Source organism: Lathyrus oleraceus, chromosome 3, assembly GCF_024323335.1.
Source record: "Lathyrus oleraceus cultivar Zhongwan6 chromosome 3, CAAS_Psat_ZW6_1.0, whole genome shotgun sequence".
Classification (NCBI taxonomy): domain Eukaryota; kingdom Viridiplantae; phylum Streptophyta; class Magnoliopsida; order Fabales; family Fabaceae; genus Lathyrus; species Lathyrus oleraceus.
This window is the reverse complement of record NC_066581.1, coordinates 342899315-342923898: the sequence shown is the minus strand read 5'-3', so window position 1 is coordinate 342923898 and position 24584 is coordinate 342899315. Positions and strand designations below refer to the sequence as shown.

The window sequence follows — 24584 nt, the reverse complement described above, 5'->3', positions numbered from 1 at the left end:
TAGGAGAACGAAAACTGAAACGAAAAGTCATACCTTTTCAAGAAAAACGTAATAACGGCTGGGAAGGTTCAAACACGTTCAAATAAAATTTTCTTCGGGGCGCTGCTAAAAAGATGAATTGGCTAAAAGTGGGGTCTTTTCTGTTTTCAGAACCTCGTTTGACCCCTTTGCCCCGCCAGCGAAATCTCTTGACCATTTTGTTCTTGTTTGGCCATGTAGTTTTGTTAGTGTTTGGGTCATTATGTTGAATTGGATTGATTGATGCCATTGCCTTCTTAGGTAGATTTGTTTCCCACTTGCTAGTTTTTTAAATTGCTTCGTGGGGGGAAGATCATACAAAAAAAGGAGACTCCCACTTGGTTGAGAGTAGCTTGGGCTATTTGTTTAGCTAGGAACGATACTCTCTTTAAGGGGGGCCATACGGAAGTAACCATTTGTTTAGTCAAGATTTAGGAGGGTGGGATTATAGAAATCGATTGGACCTTTAGGTTTGATGTGAAAGTTTGACATCTTGATCCCATTCGATCTTATTTAAACGTTTCGAGGATAATTGATTTTTGATTTTTTTCTCTACTATTGTATTGAATAAGTACTCTTAGTAATCAATATAATACAATACTTGTTTATACAAAAATTAAAAAACATCAAATCAAGCAGAATTTAAATATTTATGAAATAATTTGTCGCATATGAGAACCTAGCAAACCCTATTATTTTCACTTTAACAAATTTATATAAAATCAAAGTGGCAAGCGGCATTTATGCTTTATAGTCTCAAGTTTCTACGAGAACCAGCTTCATCATATTCTGATAACATTCCAGCACATACCACAGCTTCACGTAGAATCTTCATGTGGCGTATGAAAATATTACTAAAGGGTAAAACCCGTGATATTGAAGAAGAAACATGCAACTTGAATCGGTACCCACACTTTAGTAAATATTTAGATTCACTTAAAACATGATTTTATCATGTTCAAGTTAGTACGAATATTTTTCATTTTTAAGTAAACAGCAATTATTAGATATTACAAAACTGACATTTAATCAATTGATTTGTGATTGTTCCACTTAGTGGAAATTAAAGTGGATTCTCTCTATGGAATTGTCCTATCTCACGATGCTCTAAATAATAACCATCCAAAATTTCTAGCAAAATTACATTAATCCTATTTTTTTTCCCTTTAAATAAGTGCTTCTTCCTTCACATTGTACACAAGCACTATCAACTATCAACACATCCATTCACCGTAAAGAAAATGTCACTCTTTTCCAATAGTATCTTTGGTCGAAGAAGATCAAAATCACCACAAGATCATCATCATCATCATCACCAATCAAGGAACAACCACCCATCACACCAAACCCATGGTTATGAAGTTTCTCAAACCCACACACCCCATATAACACTACCACCAAATTTCCACGAGCCATCACCAATTGTCGACACCATTGACATAGAGTGGAAAGAAACCCCTGAAGCTCATGTTTTCAAAGCACATCTTCCGGGGATGAAACGAAGCGACGTGAGAGTTGAAGTTGATGATGACAGAATGCTATGTATCATTTGTGAGAAGAGTGTCGAAATGGAAGAACAAAGTGGTGGATGGCACCGTATTGAGGTTGCTAGTGGTCATTTTGTTCAGCGTCTTACTTTGCCTGAAAACTCTAAGGTTGATCATGTTAAGGCTTATATGGATAATGATGTGCTCACTATTAATGTTCCTAAGAATAGAGTTGTCAACAAACGTGTTAGGAATGTTCAAGTTTCTCATGTTTGAGAACTTAATTACCACCGTGTCTAAGTGTAGTGAGATTCTCTATTTGAGAAATAATTTGTTTAAAGAGATTATGTCTCTTTAAACTATAAAAGTGTTCATTAGTTAGAAAATATCTTAACACCTATTATCTTATAAATTGAAGCTAGACGCTTGATATGTATCATTCTAGAAGAGACACGGTTAACTATATAAATAAAAATTTACTAAGTTGTCTTCTTCTATATCAAAATAACTAAAAAAAATGTTAGATAATTAATTGATAATCCTGGATAATCTTCGAAGAATCGTGTTCGTTCACTTTCCGAACAAAGTATTTCGACCCTATTTATGCCTGGGTTCACGAAATCTTTGTGGGGATATTCTTGAAGAAAGAATGTTTCTGGCAAAAGAAAGATTCTGGAACGTAGAATGGTTTTGTGTGTAACCCTAAACCGAGGCCAGATTTCCCCCTTTTATAGGAGAACGAAAACTGAAAACGAAAAGTCATACCTTTTCAAGAAAAACGGTAATAACGGCTGGGAAGGTTCAAACGTTCAAAATAAAATTTTCTTCGGGGCGCTGCCTAAAAGAGATGAATTGGCTAAAAGTGGGGTCTTTTCTGGTTTTCATAACCTCGTTTGACCCCTTTGCCCCGGCCAAGCGAAATCTCTTGACCATTTGTTCTTGTTTTGCCATGTAGTTGTTAGTGTTTGGGTCATTATGTTGAATTGGATTGATTGATGCCAATTGCCTTCTTAGGTAGATTTGTTGTCCCACTTGCTAGTTTTTTATAATTGCTTGATCGGGAAGATCATAAAAAAAAAGGAGACTCCCACTTGGTTGAGAGTAGCTTGGGCTATTTGGTTAGCTAGGAACGAGACTCTCTTTAAGGGGGGCCATAAGGAAGTAACCAATTGTTAGTCAAGAATTTAGGAGGGTTGGATTATAGAAAATCGATTGGACCTTTAGGTTTTGATGTGAAAGTTTGACATCTTGATCCCATTCGATCTTATTTAACTTTTCGAGGATAATTGATTTTTGATTTTTTTCTCTACTATTGTATTTGAATTAAGTACTCTTAGTAATCAATATTAATACAATAATTTGTTTATACAAAAAATTAAAAAACAGTAAATCAAGAAATTTAAATATTTATGAAATAATTGTCGCAATATGAGAACCTAGCAAACCCTATTATTTTCACTTTTAACAAATTGATATAATAATCAAAGTGGCAAGCGGCATTTATGCTTTATTAGTCTCAAGTTTCCTACACGAACCAGCTTCATCATATTCTGATAACAATTCCAGCACATACACAGCTTCACGTAGAATCTTCATGTGGCGTATGAAAATATTACTAAATGGTTAAAACCCGTGATATTTAAAGAAGAAACATGCAACTTTAATCGGTACCCACACTTTAGTAAATATTTAGATTCACTTAAAACATGATTTTATCATGTTCAAGTTAGTACGAATTATTTTTCATTTTTAAGTAAAAGCAATTTAATTAGATATGTACAAAACTGACATTTAGAATCAATTGATTTGTGATTGTTCCACTTAGTGGAAATTAAAGTGGATTCTCTCTATGGAATTGTCCTATCTCACGATGCTCTAAATAATAACCATCCAAAATTTGCTAGCAAAATTACATTAATCCTATTTTTTTCCCTTTAAATAAGTGCTTCTTCCTTCACATTGTACACAAGCACTATCAACTATCAACACATCCAATTCACCGTAAAGAAAATGTCACTCTTTTCCAATAGTATCTTTGGTCGAAGAAGATCAAAATCACCACAAGATCATCATCATCATCATCACCAATCAAGGAACAACCACCCATCACACCAAACCCATGGTTATGAAGTTTCTCAAACCCACACACCCCATATAACACTACCACCAAATTTCCACGAGCCATCACCAATTGTCGACACCATTGACATAGAGTGGAAAGAAACCCCTGAAGCTCATGTTTTCAAAGCACATCTTCCGGGGATGAAACGAAGCGACGTGAGAGTTGAAGTTGATGATGACAGAATGCTATGTATCATTTGTGAGAAGAGTGTCGAAATGGAAGAACAAAGTGGTGGATGGCACCGTATTGAGGTTGCTAGTGGTCATTTTGTTCAGCGTCTTACTTTGCCTGAAAACTCTAAGGTTGATCATGTTAAGGCTTATATGGATAATGATGTGCTCACTATTAATGTTCCTAAGAATAGAGTTGTCAACAAACGTGTTAGGAATGTTCAAGTTTCTCATGTTTGAGAACTTAATTACCACCGTGTCTAAGTGTAGTGAGATTCTCTATTTGAGAAATAATTTGTTTAAAGAGATTATGTCTCTTTAAACTATAAAAGTGTTCATTAGTTAGAAAATATCTTAACACCTATTATCTTATAAATTGAAGCTAGACGCTTGATATGTATCATTCTAGAAGAGACACGGTTAACTATATAAATAAAAATTTACTAAGTTGTCTTCTTCTATATCAAAATAACTAAAAAAAATGTTAGATAATTAATTGATAATCCTGGATAATCTTCGAAGAATCGTGTTCGTTCACTTTCCGAACAAAGTATTTCGACCCTATTTATGCCTGGGTTCACGAAATCTTTGTGGGGATAATTCTTGAAGAAAGAATGTTTCTGGCAAAAGAAAGATTCTGGAACGTAGAATGGTTTTTGTGTGTAACCCTAAACCGAGGCCAGATTTCCCCCTTTTATAGGAGAACGAAAACTGAAAACGAAAAGTCATACCTTTTCAAGAAAAACGGTAATAACGGCTGGGAAGGTTCAAACGTTCAAAATAAAATTTTCTTCGGGGCGCTGCCTAAAAGAGATGAATTGGCTAAAAGTGGGGTCTTTTCTGGTTTTCATAACCTCGTTTGACCCCTTTGCCCCGGCCAAGCGAAATCTCTTGACCATTTGTTCTTGTTTTGCCATGTAGTTGTTAGTGTTTGGGTCATTATGTTGAATTGGATTGATTGATGCCAATTGCCTTCTTAGGTAGATTTGTTGTCCCACTTGCTAGTTTTTTATAATTGCTTGATCGGGAAGATCATAAAAAAAAAGGAGACTCCCACTTGGTTGAGAGTAGCTTGGGCTATTTGGTTAGCTAGGAACGAGACTCTCTTTAAGGGGGGCCATAAGGAAGTAACCAATTGTTAGTCAAGAATTTAGGAGGGTTGGATTATAGAAAATCGATTGGACCTTTAGGTTTTGATGTGAAAGTTTGACATCTTGATCCCATTCGATCTTATTTAACTTTTCGAGGATAATTGATTTTTGATTTTTTTCTCTACTATTGTATTTGAATTAAGTACTCTTAGTAATCAATATTAATACAATAATTTGTTTATACAAAAAATTAAAAAACAGTAAATCAAGAAATTTAAATATTTATGAAATAATTGTCGCAATATGAGAACCTAGCAAACCCTATTATTTTCACTTTTAACAAATTGATATAATAATCAAAGTGGCAAGCGGCATTTATGCTTTATTAGTCTCAAGTTTCCTACACGAACCAGCTTCATCATATTCTGATAACAATTCCAGCACATACACAGCTTCACGTAGAATCTTCATGTGGCGTATGAAAATATTACTAAATGGTTAAAACCCGTGATATTTAAAGAAGAAACATGCAACTTTAATCGGTACCCACACTTTAGTAAATATTTAGATTCACTTAAAACATGATTTTATCATGTTCAAGTTAGTACGAATTATTTTTCATTTTTAAGTAAAAGCAATTTAATTAGATATGTACAAAACTGACATTTAGAATCAATTGATTTGTGATTGTTCCACTTAGTGGAAATTAAAGTGGATTCTCTCTATGGAATTGTCCTATCTCACGATGCTCTAAATAATAACCATCCAAAATTTGCTAGCAAAATTACATTAATCCTATTTTTTTCCCTTTAAATAAGTGCTTCTTCCTTCACATTGTACACAAGCACTATCAACTATCAACACATCCAATTCACCGTAAAGAAAATGTCACTCTTTTCCAATAGTATCTTTGGTCGAAGAAGATCAAAATCACCACAAGATCATCATCATCATCATCACCAATCAAGGAACAACCACCCATCACACCAAACCCATGGTTATGAAGTTTCTCAAACCCACACACCCCATATAACACTACCACCAAATTTCCACGAGCCATCACCAATTGTCGACACCATTGACATAGAGTGGAAAGAAACCCCTGAAGCTCATGTTTTCAAAGCACATCTTCCGGGGATGAAACGAAGCGACGTGAGAGTTGAAGTTGATGATGACAGAATGCTATGTATCATTTGTGAGAAGAGTGTCGAAATGGAAGAACAAAGTGGTGGATGGCACCGTATTGAGGTTGCTAGTGGTCATTTTGTTCAGCGTCTTACTTTGCCTGAAAACTCTAAGGTTGATCATGTTAAGGCTTATATGGATAATGATGTGCTCACTATTAATGTTCCTAAGAATAGAGTTGTCAACAAACGTGTTAGGAATGTTCAAGTTTCTCATGTTTGAGAACTTAATTACCACCGTGTCTAAGTGTAGTGAGATTCTCTATTTGAGAAATAATTTGTTTAAAGAGATTATGTCTCTTTAAACTATAAAAGTGTTCATTAGTTAGAAAATATCTTAACACCTATTATCTTATAAATTGAAGCTAGACGCTTGATATGTATCATTCTAGAAGAGACACGGTTAACTATATAAATAAAAATTTACTAAGTTGTCTTCTTCTATATCAAAATAACTAAAAAAAATGTTAGATAATTAATTGATAATCCTGGATAATCTTCGAAGAATCGTGTTCGTTCACTTTCCGAACAAAGTATTTCGACCCTATTTATGCCTGGGTTCACGAAATCTTTGTGGGGATAATTCTTGAAGAAAGAATGTTTCTGGCAAAAGAAAGATTCTGGAACGTAGAATGGTTTTTGTGTGTAACCCTAAACCGAGGCCAGATTTCCCCCTTTTATAGGAGAACGAAAACTGAAAACGAAAAGTCATACCTTTTCAAGAAAAACGGTAATAACGGCTGGGAAGGTTCAAACGTTCAAAATAAAATTTTCTTCGGGGCGCTGCCTAAAAGAGATGAATTGGCTAAAAGTGGGGTCTTTTCTGGTTTTCATAACCTCGTTTGACCCCTTTGCCCCGGCCAAGCGAAATCTCTTGACCATTTGTTCTTGTTTTGCCATGTAGTTGTTAGTGTTTGGGTCATTATGTTGAATTGGATTGATTGATGCCAATTGCCTTCTTAGGTAGATTTGTTGTCCCACTTGCTAGTTTTTTATAATTGCTTGATCGGGAAGATCATAAAAAAAAAGGAGACTCCCACTTGGTTGAGAGTAGCTTGGGCTATTTGGTTAGCTAGGAACGAGACTCTCTTTAAGGGGGGCCATAAGGAAGTAACCAATTGTTAGTCAAGAATTTAGGAGGGTTGGATTATAGAAAATCGATTGGACCTTTAGGTTTTGATGTGAAAGTTTGACATCTTGATCCCATTCGATCTTATTTAACTTTTCGAGGATAATTGATTTTTGATTTTTTTCTCTACTATTGTATTTGAATTAAGTACTCTTAGTAATCAATATTAATACAATAATTTGTTTATACAAAAAATTAAAAAACAGTAAATCAAGAAATTTAAATATTTATGAAATAATTGTCGCAATATGAGAACCTAGCAAACCCTATTATTTTCACTTTTAACAAATTGATATAATAATCAAAGTGGCAAGCGGCATTTATGCTTTATTAGTCTCAAGTTTCCTACACGAACCAGCTTCATCATATTCTGATAACAATTCCAGCACATACACAGCTTCACGTAGAATCTTCATGTGGCGTATGAAAATATTACTAAATGGTTAAAACCCGTGATATTTAAAGAAGAAACATGCAACTTTAATCGGTACCCACACTTTAGTAAATATTTAGATTCACTTAAAACATGATTTTATCATGTTCAAGTTAGTACGAATTATTTTTCATTTTTAAGTAAAAGCAATTTAATTAGATATGTACAAAACTGACATTTAGAATCAATTGATTTGTGATTGTTCCACTTAGTGGAAATTAAAGTGGATTCTCTCTATGGAATTGTCCTATCTCACGATGCTCTAAATAATAACCATCCAAAATTTGCTAGCAAAATTACATTAATCCTATTTTTTTCCCTTTAAATAAGTGCTTCTTCCTTCACATTGTACACAAGCACTATCAACTATCAACACATCCAATTCACCGTAAAGAAAATGTCACTCTTTTCCAATAGTATCTTTGGTCGAAGAAGATCAAAATCACCACAAGATCATCATCATCATCATCACCAATCAAGGAACAACCACCCATCACACCAAACCCATGGTTATGAAGTTTCTCAAACCCACACACCCCATATAACACTACCACCAAATTTCCACGAGCCATCACCAATTGTCGACACCATTGACATAGAGTGGAAAGAAACCCCTGAAGCTCATGTTTTCAAAGCACATCTTCCGGGGATGAAACGAAGCGACGTGAGAGTTGAAGTTGATGATGACAGAATGCTATGTATCATTTGTGAGAAGAGTGTCGAAATGGAAGAACAAAGTGGTGGATGGCACCGTATTGAGGTTGCTAGTGGTCATTTTGTTCAGCGTCTTACTTTGCCTGAAAACTCTAAGGTTGATCATGTTAAGGCTTATATGGATAATGATGTGCTCACTATTAATGTTCCTAAGAATAGAGTTGTCAACAAACGTGTTAGGAATGTTCAAGTTTCTCATGTTTGAGAACTTAATTACCACCGTGTCTAAGTGTAGTGAGATTCTCTATTTGAGAAATAATTTGTTTAAAGAGATTATGTCTCTTTAAACTATAAAAGTGTTCATTAGTTAGAAAATATCTTAACACCTATTATCTTATAAATTGAAGCTAGACGCTTGATATGTATCATTCTAGAAGAGACACGGTTAACTATATAAATAAAAATTTACTAAGTTGTCTTCTTCTATATCAAAATAACTAAAAAAAATGTTAGATAATTAATTGATAATCCTGGATAATCTTCGAAGAATCGTGTTCGTTCACTTTCCGAACAAAGTATTTCGACCCTATTTATGCCTGGGTTCACGAAATCTTTGTGGGGATAATTCTTGAAGAAAGAATGTTTCTGGCAAAAGAAAGATTCTGGAACGTAGAATGGTTTTTGTGTGTAACCCTAAACCGAGGCCAGATTTCCCCCTTTTATAGGAGAACGAAAACTGAAAACGAAAAGTCATACCTTTTCAAGAAAAACGGTAATAACGGCTGGGAAGGTTCAAACGTTCAAAATAAAATTTTCTTCGGGGCGCTGCCTAAAAGAGATGAATTGGCTAAAAGTGGGGTCTTTTCTGGTTTTCATAACCTCGTTTGACCCCTTTGCCCCGGCCAAGCGAAATCTCTTGACCATTTGTTCTTGTTTTGCCATGTAGTTGTTAGTGTTTGGGTCATTATGTTGAATTGGATTGATTGATGCCAATTGCCTTCTTAGGTAGATTTGTTGTCCCACTTGCTAGTTTTTTATAATTGCTTGATCGGGAAGATCATAAAAAAAAAGGAGACTCCCACTTGGTTGAGAGTAGCTTGGGCTATTTGGTTAGCTAGGAACGAGACTCTCTTTAAGGGGGGCCATAAGGAAGTAACCAATTGTTAGTCAAGAATTTAGGAGGGTTGGATTATAGAAAATCGATTGGACCTTTAGGTTTTGATGTGAAAGTTTGACATCTTGATCCCATTCGATCTTATTTAACTTTTCGAGGATAATTGATTTTTGATTTTTTTCTCTACTATTGTATTTGAATTAAGTACTCTTAGTAATCAATATTAATACAATAATTTGTTTATACAAAAAATTAAAAAACAGTAAATCAAGAAATTTAAATATTTATGAAATAATTGTCGCAATATGAGAACCTAGCAAACCCTATTATTTTCACTTTTAACAAATTGATATAATAATCAAAGTGGCAAGCGGCATTTATGCTTTATTAGTCTCAAGTTTCCTACACGAACCAGCTTCATCATATTCTGATAACAATTCCAGCACATACACAGCTTCACGTAGAATCTTCATGTGGCGTATGAAAATATTACTAAATGGTTAAAACCCGTGATATTTAAAGAAGAAACATGCAACTTTAATCGGTACCCACACTTTAGTAAATATTTAGATTCACTTAAAACATGATTTTATCATGTTCAAGTTAGTACGAATTATTTTTCATTTTTAAGTAAAAGCAATTTAATTAGATATGTACAAAACTGACATTTAGAATCAATTGATTTGTGATTGTTCCACTTAGTGGAAATTAAAGTGGATTCTCTCTATGGAATTGTCCTATCTCACGATGCTCTAAATAATAACCATCCAAAATTTGCTAGCAAAATTACATTAATCCTATTTTTTTCCCTTTAAATAAGTGCTTCTTCCTTCACATTGTACACAAGCACTATCAACTATCAACACATCCAATTCACCGTAAAGAAAATGTCACTCTTTTCCAATAGTATCTTTGGTCGAAGAAGATCAAAATCACCACAAGATCATCATCATCATCATCACCAATCAAGGAACAACCACCCATCACACCAAACCCATGGTTATGAAGTTTCTCAAACCCACACACCCCATATAACACTACCACCAAATTTCCACGAGCCATCACCAATTGTCGACACCATTGACATAGAGTGGAAAGAAACCCCTGAAGCTCATGTTTTCAAAGCACATCTTCCGGGGATGAAACGAAGCGACGTGAGAGTTGAAGTTGATGATGACAGAATGCTATGTATCATTTGTGAGAAGAGTGTCGAAATGGAAGAACAAAGTGGTGGATGGCACCGTATTGAGGTTGCTAGTGGTCATTTTGTTCAGCGTCTTACTTTGCCTGAAAACTCTAAGGTTGATCATGTTAAGGCTTATATGGATAATGATGTGCTCACTATTAATGTTCCTAAGAATAGAGTTGTCAACAAACGTGTTAGGAATGTTCAAGTTTCTCATGTTTGAGAACTTAATTACCACCGTGTCTAAGTGTAGTGAGATTCTCTATTTGAGAAATAATTTGTTTAAAGAGATTATGTCTCTTTAAACTATAAAAGTGTTCATTAGTTAGAAAATATCTTAACACCTATTATCTTATAAATTGAAGCTAGACGCTTGATATGTATCATTCTAGAAGAGACACGGTTAACTATATAAATAAAAATTTACTAAGTTGTCTTCTTCTATATCAAAATAACTAAAAAAAATGTTAGATAATTAATTGATAATCCTGGATAATCTTCGAAGAATCGTGTTCGTTCACTTTCCGAACAAAGTATTTCGACCCTATTTATGCCTGGGTTCACGAAATCTTTGTGGGGATAATTCTTGAAGAAAGAATGTTTCTGGCAAAAGAAAGATTCTGGAACGTAGAATGGTTTTTGTGTGTAACCCTAAACCGAGGCCAGATTTCCCCCTTTTATAGGAGAACGAAAACTGAAAACGAAAAGTCATACCTTTTCAAGAAAAACGGTAATAACGGCTGGGAAGGTTCAAACGTTCAAAATAAAATTTTCTTCGGGGCGCTGCCTAAAAGAGATGAATTGGCTAAAAGTGGGGTCTTTTCTGGTTTTCATAACCTCGTTTGACCCCTTTGCCCCGGCCAAGCGAAATCTCTTGACCATTTGTTCTTGTTTTGCCATGTAGTTGTTAGTGTTTGGGTCATTATGTTGAATTGGATTGATTGATGCCAATTGCCTTCTTAGGTAGATTTGTTGTCCCACTTGCTAGTTTTTTATAATTGCTTGATCGGGAAGATCATAAAAAAAAAGGAGACTCCCACTTGGTTGAGAGTAGCTTGGGCTATTTGGTTAGCTAGGAACGAGACTCTCTTTAAGGGGGGCCATAAGGAAGTAACCAATTGTTAGTCAAGAATTTAGGAGGGTTGGATTATAGAAAATCGATTGGACCTTTAGGTTTTGATGTGAAAGTTTGACATCTTGATCCCATTCGATCTTATTTAACTTTTCGAGGATAATTGATTTTTGATTTTTTTCTCTACTATTGTATTTGAATTAAGTACTCTTAGTAATCAATATTAATACAATAATTTGTTTATACAAAAAATTAAAAAACAGTAAATCAAGAAATTTAAATATTTATGAAATAATTGTCGCAATATGAGAACCTAGCAAACCCTATTATTTTCACTTTTAACAAATTGATATAATAATCAAAGTGGCAAGCGGCATTTATGCTTTATTAGTCTCAAGTTTCCTACACGAACCAGCTTCATCATATTCTGATAACAATTCCAGCACATACACAGCTTCACGTAGAATCTTCATGTGGCGTATGAAAATATTACTAAATGGTTAAAACCCGTGATATTTAAAGAAGAAACATGCAACTTTAATCGGTACCCACACTTTAGTAAATATTTAGATTCACTTAAAACATGATTTTATCATGTTCAAGTTAGTACGAATTATTTTTCATTTTTAAGTAAAAGCAATTTAATTAGATATGTACAAAACTGACATTTAGAATCAATTGATTTGTGATTGTTCCACTTAGTGGAAATTAAAGTGGATTCTCTCTATGGAATTGTCCTATCTCACGATGCTCTAAATAATAACCATCCAAAATTTGCTAGCAAAATTACATTAATCCTATTTTTTTCCCTTTAAATAAGTGCTTCTTCCTTCACATTGTACACAAGCACTATCAACTATCAACACATCCAATTCACCGTAAAGAAAATGTCACTCTTTTCCAATAGTATCTTTGGTCGAAGAAGATCAAAATCACCACAAGATCATCATCATCATCATCACCAATCAAGGAACAACCACCCATCACACCAAACCCATGGTTATGAAGTTTCTCAAACCCACACACCCCATATAACACTACCACCAAATTTCCACGAGCCATCACCAATTGTCGACACCATTGACATAGAGTGGAAAGAAACCCCTGAAGCTCATGTTTTCAAAGCACATCTTCCGGGGATGAAACGAAGCGACGTGAGAGTTGAAGTTGATGATGACAGAATGCTATGTATCATTTGTGAGAAGAGTGTCGAAATGGAAGAACAAAGTGGTGGATGGCACCGTATTGAGGTTGCTAGTGGTCATTTTGTTCAGCGTCTTACTTTGCCTGAAAACTCTAAGGTTGATCATGTTAAGGCTTATATGGATAATGATGTGCTCACTATTAATGTTCCTAAGAATAGAGTTGTCAACAAACGTGTTAGGAATGTTCAAGTTTCTCATGTTTGAGAACTTAATTACCACCGTGTCTAAGTGTAGTGAGATTCTCTATTTGAGAAATAATTTGTTTAAAGAGATTATGTCTCTTTAAACTATAAAAGTGTTCATTAGTTAGAAAATATCTTAACACCTATTATCTTATAAATTGAAGCTAGACGCTTGATATGTATCATTCTAGAAGAGACACGGTTAACTATATAAATAAAAATTTACTAAGTTGTCTTCTTCTATATCAAAATAACTAAAAAAAATGTTAGATAATTAATTGATAATCCTGGATAATCTTCGAAGAATCGTGTTCGTTCACTTTCCGAACAAAGTATTTCGACCCTATTTATGCCTGGGTTCACGAAATCTTTGTGGGGATAATTCTTGAAGAAAGAATGTTTCTGGCAAAAGAAAGATTCTGGAACGTAGAATGGTTTTTGTGTGTAACCCTAAACCGAGGCCAGATTTCCCCCTTTTATAGGAGAACGAAAACTGAAAACGAAAAGTCATACCTTTTCAAGAAAAACGGTAATAACGGCTGGGAAGGTTCAAACGTTCAAAATAAAATTTTCTTCGGGGCGCTGCCTAAAAGAGATGAATTGGCTAAAAGTGGGGTCTTTTCTGGTTTTCATAACCTCGTTTGACCCCTTTGCCCCGGCCAAGCGAAATCTCTTGACCATTTGTTCTTGTTTTGCCATGTAGTTGTTAGTGTTTGGGTCATTATGTTGAATTGGATTGATTGATGCCAATTGCCTTCTTAGGTAGATTTGTTGTCCCACTTGCTAGTTTTTTATAATTGCTTGATCGGGAAGATCATAAAAAAAAAGGAGACTCCCACTTGGTTGAGAGTAGCTTGGGCTATTTGGTTAGCTAGGAACGAGACTCTCTTTAAGGGGGGCCATAAGGAAGTAACCAATTGTTAGTCAAGAATTTAGGAGGGTTGGATTATAGAAAATCGATTGGACCTTTAGGTTTTGATGTGAAAGTTTGACATCTTGATCCCATTCGATCTTATTTAACTTTTCGAGGATAATTGATTTTTGATTTTTTTCTCTACTATTGTATTTGAATTAAGTACTCTTAGTAATCAATATTAATACAATAATTTGTTTATACAAAAAATTAAAAAACAGTAAATCAAGAAATTTAAATATTTATGAAATAATTGTCGCAATATGAGAACCTAGCAAACCCTATTATTTTCACTTTTAACAAATTGATATAATAATCAAAGTGGCAAGCGGCATTTATGCTTTATTAGTCTCAAGTTTCCTACACGAACCAGCTTCATCATATTCTGATAACAATTCCAGCACATACACAGCTTCACGTAGAATCTTCATGTGGCGTATGAAAATATTACTAAATGGTTAAAACCCGTGATATTTAAAGAAGAAACATGCAACTTTAATCGGTACCCACACTTTAGTAAATATTTAGATTCACTTAAAACATGATTTTATCATGTTCAAGTTAGTACGAATTATTTTTCATTTTTAAGTAAAAGCAATTTAATTAGATATGTACAAAACTGACATTTAGAATCAATTGATTTGTGATTGTTCCACTTAGTGGAAATTAAAGTGGATTCTCTCTATGGAATTGTCCTATCTCACGATGCTCTAAATAATAACCATCCAAAATTTGCTAGCAAAATTACATTAATCCTATTTTTTTCCCTTTAAATAAGTGCTTCTTCCTTCACATTGTACACAAGCACTATCAACTATCAACACATCCAATTCACCGTAAAGAAAATGTCACTCTTTTCCAATAGTATCTTTGGTCGAAGAAGATCAAAATCACCACAAGATCATCATCATCATCATCACCAATCAAGGAACAACCACCCATCACACCAAACCCATGGTTATGAAGTTTCTCAAACCCACACACCCCATATAACACTACCACCAAATTTCCACGAGCCATCACCAATTGTCGACACCATTGACATAGAGTGGAAAGAAACCCCTGAAGCTCATGTTTTCAAAGCACATCTTCCGGGGATGAAACGAAGCGACGTGAGAGTTGAAGTTGATGATGACAGAATGCTATGTATCATTTGTGAGAAGAGTGTCGAAATGGAAGAACAAAGTGGTGGATGGCACCGTATTGAGGTTGCTAGTGGTCATTTTGTTCAGCGTCTTACTTTGCCTGAAAACTCTAAGGTTGATCATGTTAAGGCTTATATGGATAATGATGTGCTCACTATTAATGTTCCTAAGAATAGAGTTGTCAACAAACGTGTTAGGAATGTTCAAGTTTCTCATGTTTGAGAACTTAATTACCACCGTGTCTAAGTGTAGTGAGATTCTCTATTTGAGAAATAATTTGTTTAAAGAGATTATGTCTCTTTAAACTATAAAAGTGTTCATTAGTTAGAAAATATCTTAACACCTATTATCTTATAAATTGAAGCTAGACGCTTGATATGTATCATTCTAGAAGAGACACGGTTAACTATATAAATAAAAATTTACTAAGTTGTCTTCTTCTATATCAAAATAACTAAAAAAAATGTTAGATAATTAATTGATAATCCTGGATAATCTTCGAAGAATCGTGTTCGTTCACTTTCCGAACAAAGTATTTCGACCCTATTTATGCCTGGGTTCACGAAATCTTTGTGGGGATAATTCTTGAAGAAAGAATGTTTCTGGCAAAAGAAAGATTCTGGAACGTAGAATGGTTTTTGTGTGTAACCCTAAACCGAGGCCAGATTTCCCCCTTTTATAGGAGAACGAAAACTGAAAACGAAAAGTCATACCTTTTCAAGAAAAACGGTAATAACGGCTGGGAAGGTTCAAACGTTCAAAATAAAATTTTCTTCGGGGCGCTGCCTAAAAGAGATGAATTGGCTAAAAGTGGGGTCTTTTCTGGTTTTCATAACCTCGTTTGACCCCTTTGCCCCGGCCAAGCGAAATCTCTTGACCATTTGTTCTTGTTTTGCCATGTAGTTGTTAGTGTTTGGGTCATTATGTTGAATTGGATTGATTGATGCCAATTGCCTTCTTAGGTAGATTTGTTGTCCCACTTGCTAGTTTTTTATAATTGCTTGATCGGGAAGATCATAAAAAAAAAGGAGACTCCCACTTGGTTGAGAGTAGCTTGGGCTATTTGGTTAGCTAGGAACGAGACTCTCTTTAAGGGGGGCCATAAGGAAGTAACCAATTGTTAGTCAAGAATTTAGGAGGGTTGGATTATAGAAAATCGATTGGACCTTTAGGTTTTGATGTGAAAGTTTGACATCTTGATCCCATTCGATCTTATTTAACTTTTCGAGGATAATTGATTTTTGATTTTTTTCTCTACTATTGTATTTGAATTAAGTACTCTTAGTAATCAATATTAATACAATAATTTGTTTATACAAAAAATTAAAAAACAGTAAATCAAGAAATTTAAATATTTATGAAATAATTGTCGCAATATGAGAACCTAGCAAACCCTATTATTTTCACTTTTAACAAATTGATATAATAATCAAAGTGGCAAGCGGCATTTATGCTTTATTAGTCTCAAGTTTCCTACACGAACCAGCTTCATCATATTCTGATAACAATTCCAGCACATACACAGCTTCACGTAGAATCTTCATGTGGCGTATGAAAATATTACTAAATGGTTAAAACCCGTGATATTTAAAGAAGAAACATGCAACTTTAATCGGTACCCACACTTTAGTAAATATTTAGATTCACTTAAAACATGATTTTATCATGTTCAAGTTAGTACGAATTATTTTTCATTTTTAAGTAAAAGCAATTTAATTAGATATGTACAAAACTGACATTTAGAATCAATTGATTTGTGATTGTTCCACTTAGTGGAAATTAAAGTGGATTCTCTCTATGGAATTGTCCTATCTCACGATGCTCTAAATAATAACCATCCAAAATTTGCTAGCAAAATTACATTAATCCTATTTTTTTCCCTTTAAATAAGTGCTTCTTCCTTCACATTGTACACAAGCACTATCAACTATCAACACATCCAATTCACCGTAAAGAAAATGTCACTCTTTTCCAATAGTATCTTTGGTCGAAGAAGATCAAAATCACCACAAGATCATCATCATCATCATCACCAATCAAGGAACAACCACCCATCACACCAAACCCATGGTTATGAAGTTTCTCAAACCCACACACCCCATATAACACTACCACCAAATTTCCACGAGCCATCACCAATTGTCGACACCATTGACATAGAGTGGAAAGAAACCCCTGAAGCTCATGTTTTCAAAGCACATCTTCCGGGGATGAAACGAAGCGACGTGAGAGTTGAAGTTGATGATGACAGAATGCTATGTATCATTTGTGAGAAGAGTGTCGAAATGGAAGAACAAAGTGGTGGATGGCACCGTATTGAGGTTGCTAGTGGTCATTTTGTTCAGCGTCTTACTTTGCCTGAAAACTCTAAGGTTGATCATGTTAAGGCTTATATGGATAATGATGTGCTCACTATTAATGTTCCTAAGAATAGAGTTGTCAACAAACGTGTTAGGAATGTTCAAGTTTCTCATGTTTGAGAACTTAATTACCACCGTGTCTAAGTGTAGTGAGATTCTCTATTTGAGAAATAATTTGTTTAAAGAGATTATGTCTCTTTAAACTATAAAAGTGTTCATTAGTTAGAAAATATCTTAACACCTATTATCTTATAAATTGAAGCTAGACGCTTGATATGTATCATTCTAGAAGAGACACGGTTAACTATATAAATAAAAATTTACTAAGTTGTCTTCTTCTATATCAAAATAACTAAAAAAAATGTTAGATAATTAATTGATAATCCTGGATAATCTTCGAAGAATCGTGTTCGTTCACTTTCCGAACAAAGTATTTCGACCCTATTTATGCCTGGGTTCACGAAATCTTTGTGGGGATAATTCTTGAAGAAAGAATGTTTCTGGCAAAAGAAAGATTCTGGAACGTAGAATGGTTTTTGTGTGTAACCCTAAACCGAGGCCAGATTTCCCCCTTTTATAGGAGAACGAAAACTGAAAACGAAAAGTCATACCTTTTCAAGAAAAACGGTAATAACGGCTGGGAAGGTTCAAACGTTCAAAATAAAATTTTCTTCGGGGCGCTGCCTAAAAGAGATGAATTGGCTAAAAGTGGGGTCTTTTCTGGTTTTCATAACCTCGTTTGACCCCTTTGCCCCGGCCAAGCGAAATCTCTTGACCATTTGTTCTTGTTTTGCCATGTAGTTGTTAGTGTTTGGGTCATTATGTTGAATTGGATTGATTGATGCCAATTGCCTTCTTAGGTAGATTTGTTGTCCCACTTGCTAGTTTTTTATAATTGCTTGATCGGGAAGATCATAAAAAAAAAGGAGACTCCCACTTGGTTGAGAGTAGCTTGGGCTATTTGGTTAGCTAGGAACGAGACTCTCTTTAAGGGGGGCCATAAGGAAGTAACCAATTGTTAGTCAAGAATTTAGGAGGGTTGGATTATAGAAAATCGATTGGACCTTTAGGTTTTGATGTGAAAGTTTGACATCTTGATCCCATTCGATCTTATTTAACTTTTCGAGGATAATTGATTTTTGATTTTTTTCTCTACTATTGTATTTGAATTAAGTACTCTTAGTAATCAATATTAATACAATAATTTGTTTATACAAAAAATTAAAAAACAGTAAATCAAGAAATTTAAATATTTATGAAATAATTGTCGCAATATGAGAACCTAGCAAACCCTATTATTTTCACTTTTAACAAATTGATATAATAATCAAAGTGGCAAGCGGCATTTATGCTTTATTAGTCTCAAGTTTCCTACACGAACCAGCTTCATCATATTCTGATAACAATTCCAGCACATACACAGCTTCACGTAGAATCTTCATGTGGCGTATGAAAATATTACTAAATGGTTAAAACCCGTGATATTTAAAGAAGAAACATGCAACTTTAATCGGTACCCACACTTTAGTAAATATTTAGATTCACTTAAAACATGATTTTATCATGTTCAAGTTAGTACGAATTATTTTTCATTTTTAAGTAAAAGCAATTTAATTAGATATGTACAAAACTGACATTTAGAATCAATTGATTTGTGATTGTTCCACTTAGTGGAAATTAAAGTGGATTCTCTCTATGGAATTGTCCTATCTCACGATGCTCTAAATAATAACCATCCAAAATTTGCTAGCAAAATTACATTAATCCTATTTTTTTCCCTTTAAATAAGTGCTTCTTCCTTCACATTGTACACAAGCACTATCAACTATCAACACATCCAATTCACCGTAAAGAAAATGTCACTCTTTTCCAATAGTATCTTTGGTCGAAGAAGATCAAAATCACCACAAGATCATCATCATCATCATCACCAATCAAGGAACAACCACCCATCACACCAAACCCATGGTTATGAAGTTTCTCAAACCCACACACCCCATATAACACTACCACCAAATTTCCACGAGCCATCACCAATTGTCGACACCATTGACATAGAGTGGAAAGAAACCCCTGAAGCTCATGTTTTCAAAGCACATCTTCCGGGGATGAAACGAAGCGACGTGAGAGTTGAAGTTGATGATGACAGAATGCTATGTATCATTTGTGAGAAGAGTGTCGAAATGGAAGAACAAAGTGGTGGATGGCACCGTATTGAGGTTGCTAGTGGTCATTTTGTTCAGCGTCTTACTTTGCCTGAAAACTCTAAGGTTGATCATGTTAAGGCTTATATGGATAATGATGTGCTCACTATTAATGTTCCTAAGAATAGAGTTGTCAACAAACGTGTTAGGAATGTTCAAGTTTCTCATGTTTGAGAACTTAATTACCACCGTGTCTAAGTGTAGTGAGATTCTCTATTTGAGAAATAATTTGTTTAAAGAGATTATGTCTCTTTAAACTATAAAAGTGTTCATTAGTTAGAAAATATCTTAACACCTATTATCTTATAAATTGAAGCTAGACGCTTGATATGTATCATTCTAGAAGAGACACGGTTAACTATATAAATAAAAATTTACTAAGTTGTCTTCTTCTATATCAAAATAACTAAAAAAAATGTTAGATAATTAATTGATAATCCTGGATAATCTTCGAAGAATCGTGTTCGTTCACTTTCCGAACAAAGTATTTCGACCCTATTTATGCCTGGGTTCACGAAATCTTTGTGGGGATAATTCTTGAAGAAAGAATGTTTCTGGCAAAAGAAAGATTCTGGAACGTAGAATGGTTTTTGTGTGTAACCCTAAACCGAGGCCAGATTTCCCCCTTTTATAGGAGAACGAAAACTGAAAACGAAAAGTCATACCTTTTCAAGAAAAACGGTAATAACGGCTGGGAAGGTTCAAACGTTCAAAATAAAATTTTCTTCGGGGCGCTGCCTAAAAGAGATGAATTGGCTAAAAGTGGGGTCTTTTCTGGTTTTCATAACCTCGTTTGACCCCTTTGCCCCGGCCAAGCGAAATCTCTTGACCATTTGTTCTTGTTTTGCCATGTAGTTGTTAGTGTTTGGGTCATTATGTTGAATTGGATTGATTGATGCCAATTGCCTTCTTAGGTAGATTTGTTGTCCCACTTGCTAGTTTTTTATAATTGCTTGATCGGGAAGATCATAAAAAAAAAGGAGACTCCCACTTGGTTGAGAGTAGCTTGGGCTATTTGGTTAGCTAGGAACGAGACTCTCTTTAAGGGGGGCCATAAGGAAGTAACCAATTGTTAGTCAAGAATTTAGGAGGGTTGGATTATAGAAAATCGATTGGACCTTTAGGTTTTGATGTGAAAGTTTGACATCTTGATCCCATTCGATCTTATTTAACTTTTCGAGGATAATTGATTTTTGATTTTTTTCTCTACTATTGTATTTGAATTAAGTACTCTTAGTAATCAATATTAATACAATAATTTGTTTATACAAAAAATTAAAAAACAGTAAATCAAGAAATTTAAATATTTATGAAATAATTGTCGCAATATGAGAACCTAGCAAACCCTATTATTTTCACTTTTAACAAATTGATATAATAATCAAAGTGGCAAGCGGCATTTATGCTTTATTAGTCTCAAGTTTCCTACACGAACCAGCTTCATCATATTCTGATAACAATTCCAGCACATACACAGCTTCACGTAGAATCTTCATGTGGCGTATGAAAATATTACTAAATGGTTAAAACCCGTGATATTTAAAGAAGAAACATGCAACTTTAATCGGTACCCACACTTTAGTAAATATTTAGATTCACTTAAAACATGATTTTATCATGTTCAAGTTAGTACGAATTATTTTTCATTTTTAAGTAAAAGCAATTTAATTAGATATGTACAAAACTGACATTTAGAATCAATTGATTTGTGATTGTTCCACTTAGTGGAAATTAAAGTGGATTCTCTCTATGGAATTGTCCTATCTCACGATGCTCTAAATAATAACCATCCAAAATTTGCTAGCAAAATTACATTAATCCTATTTTTTTCCCTTTAAATAAGTGCTTCTTCCTTCACATTGTACACAAGCACTATCAACTATCAACACATCCAATTCACCGTAAAGAAAATGTCACTCTTTTCCAATAGTATCTTTGGTCGAAGAAGATCAAAATCACCACAAGATCATCATCATCATCATCACCAATCAAGGAACAACCACCCATCACACCAAACCCATGGTTATGAAGTTTCTCAAACCCACACACCCCATATAACACTACCACCAAATTTCCACGAGCCATCACCAATTGTCGACACCATTGACATAGAGTGGAAAGAAACCCCTGAAGCTCATGTTTTCAAAGCACATCTTCCGGGGATGAAACGAAGCGACGTGAGAGTTGAAGTTGATGATGACAGAATGCTATGTATCATTTGTGAGAAGAGTGTCGAAATGGAAGAACAAAGTGGTGGATGGCACCGTATTGAGGTTGCTAGTGGTCATTTTGTTCAGCGTCTTACTTTGCCTGAAAACTCTAAGGTTGATCATGTTAAGGCTTATATGGATAATGATGTGCTCACTATTAATGTTCCTAAGAATAGAGTTGTCAACAAACGTGTTAGGAATGTTCAAGTTTCTCATGTTTGAGAACTTAATTACCACCGTGTCTAAGTGTAGTGAGATTCTCTATTTGAGAAATAATTTGTTTAAAGAGATTATGTCTCTTTAAACTATAAAAGTGTTCATTAGTTAGAAAATATCTTAACACCTATTATCTTATAAATTGAAGCTAGACGCTTGATATGTATCATTCTAGAAGAGACACGGTTAACTATATAAATAAAAATTTACTAAGTTGTCTTCTTCTATATCAAAATAACTAAAAAAAATGTTAGATAATTAATTGATAATCCTGGATAATCTTCGAAGAATCGTGTTCGTTCACTTTCCGAACAAAGTATTTCGACCCTATTTATGCCTGGGTTCACGAAATCTTTGTGGGGATAATTCTTGAAGAAAGAATGTTTCTGGCAAAAGAAAGATTCTGGAACGTAGAATGGTTTTTGTGTGTAACCCTAAACCGAGGCCAGATTTCCCCCTTTTATAGGAGAACGAAAACTGAAAACGAAAAGTCATACCTTTTCAAGAAAAACGGTAATAACGGCTGGGAAGGTTCAAACGTTCAAAATAAAATTTTCTTCGGGGCGCTGCCTAAAAGAGATGAATTGGCTAAAAGTGGGGTCTTTTCTGGTTTTCATAACCTCGTTTGACCCCTTTGCCCCGGCCAAGCGAAATCTCTTGACCATTTGTTCTTGTTTTGCCATGTAGTTGTTAGTGTTTGGGTCATTATGTTGAATTGGATTGATTGATGCCAATTGCCTTCTTAGGTAGATTTGTTGTCCCACTTGCTAGTTTTTTATAATTGCTTGATCGGGAAGATCATAAAAAAAAAGGAGACTCCCACTTGGTTGAGAGTAGCTTGGGCTATTTGGTTAGCTAGGAACGAGACTCTCTTTAAGGGGGGCCATAAGGAAGTAACCAATTGTTAGTCAAGAATTTAGGAGGGTTGGATTATAGAAAATCGATTGGACCTTTAGGTTTTGATGTGAAAGTTTGACATCTTGATCCCATTCGATCTTATTTAACTTTTCGAGGATAATTGATTTTTGATTTTTTTCTCTACTATTGTATTTGAATTAAGTACTCTTAGTAATCAATATTAATACAATAATTTGTTTATACAAAAAATTAAAAAACAGTAAATCAAGAAATTTAAATATTTATGAAATAATTGTCGCAATATGAGAACCTAGCAAACCCTATTATTTTCACTTTTAACAAATTGATATAATAATCAAAGTGGCAAGCGGCATTTATGCTTTATTAGTCTCAAGTTTCCTACACGAACCAGCTTCATCATATTCTGATAACAATTCCAGCACATACACAGCTTCACGTAGAATCTTCATGTGGCGTATGAAAATATTACTAAATGGTTAAAACCCGTGATATTTAAAGAAGAAACATGCAACTTTAATCGGTACCCACACTTTAGTAAATATTTAGATTCACTTAAAACATGATTTTATCATGTTCAAGTTAGTACGAATTATTTTTCATTTTTAAGTAAAAGCAATTTAATTAGATATGTACAAAACTGACATTTAGAATCAATTGATTTGTGATTGTTCCACTTAGTGGAAATTAAAGTGGATTCTCTCTATGGAATTGTCCTATCTCACGATGCTCTAAATAATAACCATCCAAAATTTGCTAGCAAAATTACATTAATCCTATTTTTTTCCCTTTAAATAAGTGCTTCTTCCTTCACATTGTACACAAGCACTATCAACTATCAACACATCCAATTCACCGTAAAGAAAATGTCACTCTTTTCCAATAGTATCTTTGGTCGAAGAAGATCAAAATCACCACAAGATCATCATCATCATCATCACCAATCAAGGAACAACCACCCATCACACCAAACCCATGGTTATGAAGTTTCTCAAACCCACACACCCCATATAACACTACCACCAAATTTCCACGAGCCATCACCAATTGTCGACACCATTGACATAGAGTGGAAAGAAACCCCTGAAGCTCATGTTTTCAAAGCACATCTTCCGGGGATGAAACGAAGCGACGTGAGAGTTGAAGTTGATGATGACAGAATGCTATGTATCATTTGTGAGAAGAGTGTCGAAATGGAAGAACAAAGTGGTGGATGGCACCGTATTGAGGTTGCTAGTGGTCATTTTGTTCAGCGTCTTACTTTGCCTGAAAACTCTAAGGTTGATCATGTTAAGGCTTATATGGATAATGATGTGCTCACTATTAATGTTCCTAAGAATAGAGTTGTCAACAAACGTGTTAGGAATGTTCAAGTTTCTCATGTTTGAGAACTTAATTACCACCGTGTCTAAGTGTAGTGAGATTCTCTATTTGAGAAATAATTTGTTTAAAGAGATTATGTCTCTTTAAACTATAAAAGTGTTCATTAGTTAGAAAATATCTTAACACCTATTATCTTATAAATTGAAGCTAGACGCTTGATATGTATCATTCTAGAAGAGACACGGTTAACTATATAAATAAAAATTTACTAAGTTGTCTTCTTCTATATC

The 24584-nt window shown here is 34.4% G+C and overlaps 11 protein-coding genes across 11 annotated transcripts; all 11 read left to right on the top strand.

The window, feature by feature from the left end:
* Window positions 1-1312: 1312 nt before the first annotated feature.
* LOC127127556 (18.1 kDa class I heat shock protein) lies at window positions 1313-1996 on the top strand (the record flags this gene model as incomplete). The annotated part of the gene is given in 1 exon segment (XM_051056764.1): window positions 1313-1996. A coding segment is annotated over 1 exon segment (469 nt), but the record flags the coding sequence as incomplete, so codon positions are not given.
* A 1572-nt stretch (window positions 1997-3568) lies between these two features.
* LOC127127555 (18.1 kDa class I heat shock protein) lies at window positions 3569-4252 on the top strand (the record flags this gene model as incomplete). Its single annotated transcript, XM_051056763.1, is given in 1 exon segment — window positions 3569-4252. A coding segment is annotated over 1 exon segment (469 nt), but the record flags the coding sequence as incomplete, so codon positions are not given.
* Window positions 4253-5826: 1574 nt separating this feature from the next.
* On the top strand, window positions 5827-6510 carry LOC127127554 (18.1 kDa class I heat shock protein; the record flags this gene model as incomplete). The annotated part of the gene is given in 1 exon segment (XM_051056762.1): window positions 5827-6510. A coding segment is annotated over 1 exon segment (469 nt), but the record flags the coding sequence as incomplete, so codon positions are not given.
* Window positions 6511-8084: 1574 nt separating this feature from the next.
* On the top strand, window positions 8085-8768 carry LOC127127553 (18.1 kDa class I heat shock protein; the record flags this gene model as incomplete). The annotated part of the gene is given in 1 exon segment (XM_051056761.1): window positions 8085-8768. A coding segment is annotated over 1 exon segment (469 nt), but the record flags the coding sequence as incomplete, so codon positions are not given.
* Window positions 8769-10289: 1521 nt separating this feature from the next.
* Window positions 10290-10811, top strand: LOC127131202 (18.1 kDa class I heat shock protein-like). Its single transcript, XM_051060136.1, has one exon. It carries the CDS (start codon window positions 10290-10292, stop codon window positions 10809-10811), a length of 522 nt encoding a protein of 173 aa, XP_050916093.1.
* Window positions 10812-12547: 1736 nt separating this feature from the next.
* Window positions 12548-13069, top strand: LOC127131201 (18.1 kDa class I heat shock protein-like). Its single transcript, XM_051060135.1, has one exon. It carries the CDS (start codon window positions 12548-12550, stop codon window positions 13067-13069), a length of 522 nt encoding a protein of 173 aa, XP_050916092.1.
* Window positions 13070-14805: 1736 nt separating this feature from the next.
* LOC127131200 (18.1 kDa class I heat shock protein-like) lies at window positions 14806-15327 on the top strand. Its single transcript, XM_051060133.1, has one exon. It carries the CDS (start codon window positions 14806-14808, stop codon window positions 15325-15327), a length of 522 nt encoding a protein of 173 aa, XP_050916090.1.
* Window positions 15328-17063: 1736 nt separating this feature from the next.
* Window positions 17064-17585, top strand: LOC127131199 (18.1 kDa class I heat shock protein-like). Its single transcript, XM_051060132.1, has one exon. The coding sequence runs from the start codon at window positions 17064-17066 to the stop codon at window positions 17583-17585; it is 522 nt and encodes a 173-aa protein (XP_050916089.1).
* Window positions 17586-19321: 1736 nt separating this feature from the next.
* Window positions 19322-19843, top strand: LOC127131198 (18.1 kDa class I heat shock protein-like). Its single transcript, XM_051060131.1, has one exon. The coding sequence runs from the start codon at window positions 19322-19324 to the stop codon at window positions 19841-19843; it is 522 nt and encodes a 173-aa protein (XP_050916088.1).
* A 1736-nt stretch (window positions 19844-21579) lies between these two features.
* Window positions 21580-22101, top strand: LOC127131196 (18.1 kDa class I heat shock protein-like). Its single transcript, XM_051060130.1, has one exon. The coding sequence runs from the start codon at window positions 21580-21582 to the stop codon at window positions 22099-22101; it is 522 nt and encodes a 173-aa protein (XP_050916087.1).
* A 1736-nt stretch (window positions 22102-23837) lies between these two features.
* LOC127131195 (18.1 kDa class I heat shock protein-like) lies at window positions 23838-24359 on the top strand. The gene has a single exon (XM_051060129.1). It carries the CDS (start codon window positions 23838-23840, stop codon window positions 24357-24359), a length of 522 nt encoding a protein of 173 aa, XP_050916086.1.
* The last annotated feature ends 225 nt before the right edge of the window (window positions 24360-24584 follow it).

Excerpts from the sequence above, each read along its gene's own strand:
- LOC127131198 (XM_051060131.1), top strand. The coding sequence starts at position 19,322 with ATGTCACTCTTTTCCAATAGTATCTTTGGTCGAAGAAGATCAAAATCA.
- LOC127131199 (XM_051060132.1), top strand. The coding sequence starts at position 17,064 with ATGTCACTCTTTTCCAATAGTATCTTTGGTCGAAGAAGATCAAAATCA.
- LOC127131200 (XM_051060133.1), top strand. The coding sequence starts at position 14,806 with ATGTCACTCTTTTCCAATAGTATCTTTGGTCGAAGAAGATCAAAATCA.
- LOC127131201 (XM_051060135.1), top strand. The coding sequence starts at position 12,548 with ATGTCACTCTTTTCCAATAGTATCTTTGGTCGAAGAAGATCAAAATCA.
- LOC127131195 (XM_051060129.1), top strand. The coding sequence starts at position 23,838 with ATGTCACTCTTTTCCAATAGTATCTTTGGTCGAAGAAGATCAAAATCA.
- LOC127131196 (XM_051060130.1), top strand. The coding sequence starts at position 21,580 with ATGTCACTCTTTTCCAATAGTATCTTTGGTCGAAGAAGATCAAAATCA.
- LOC127131202 (XM_051060136.1), top strand. The coding sequence starts at position 10,290 with ATGTCACTCTTTTCCAATAGTATCTTTGGTCGAAGAAGATCAAAATCA.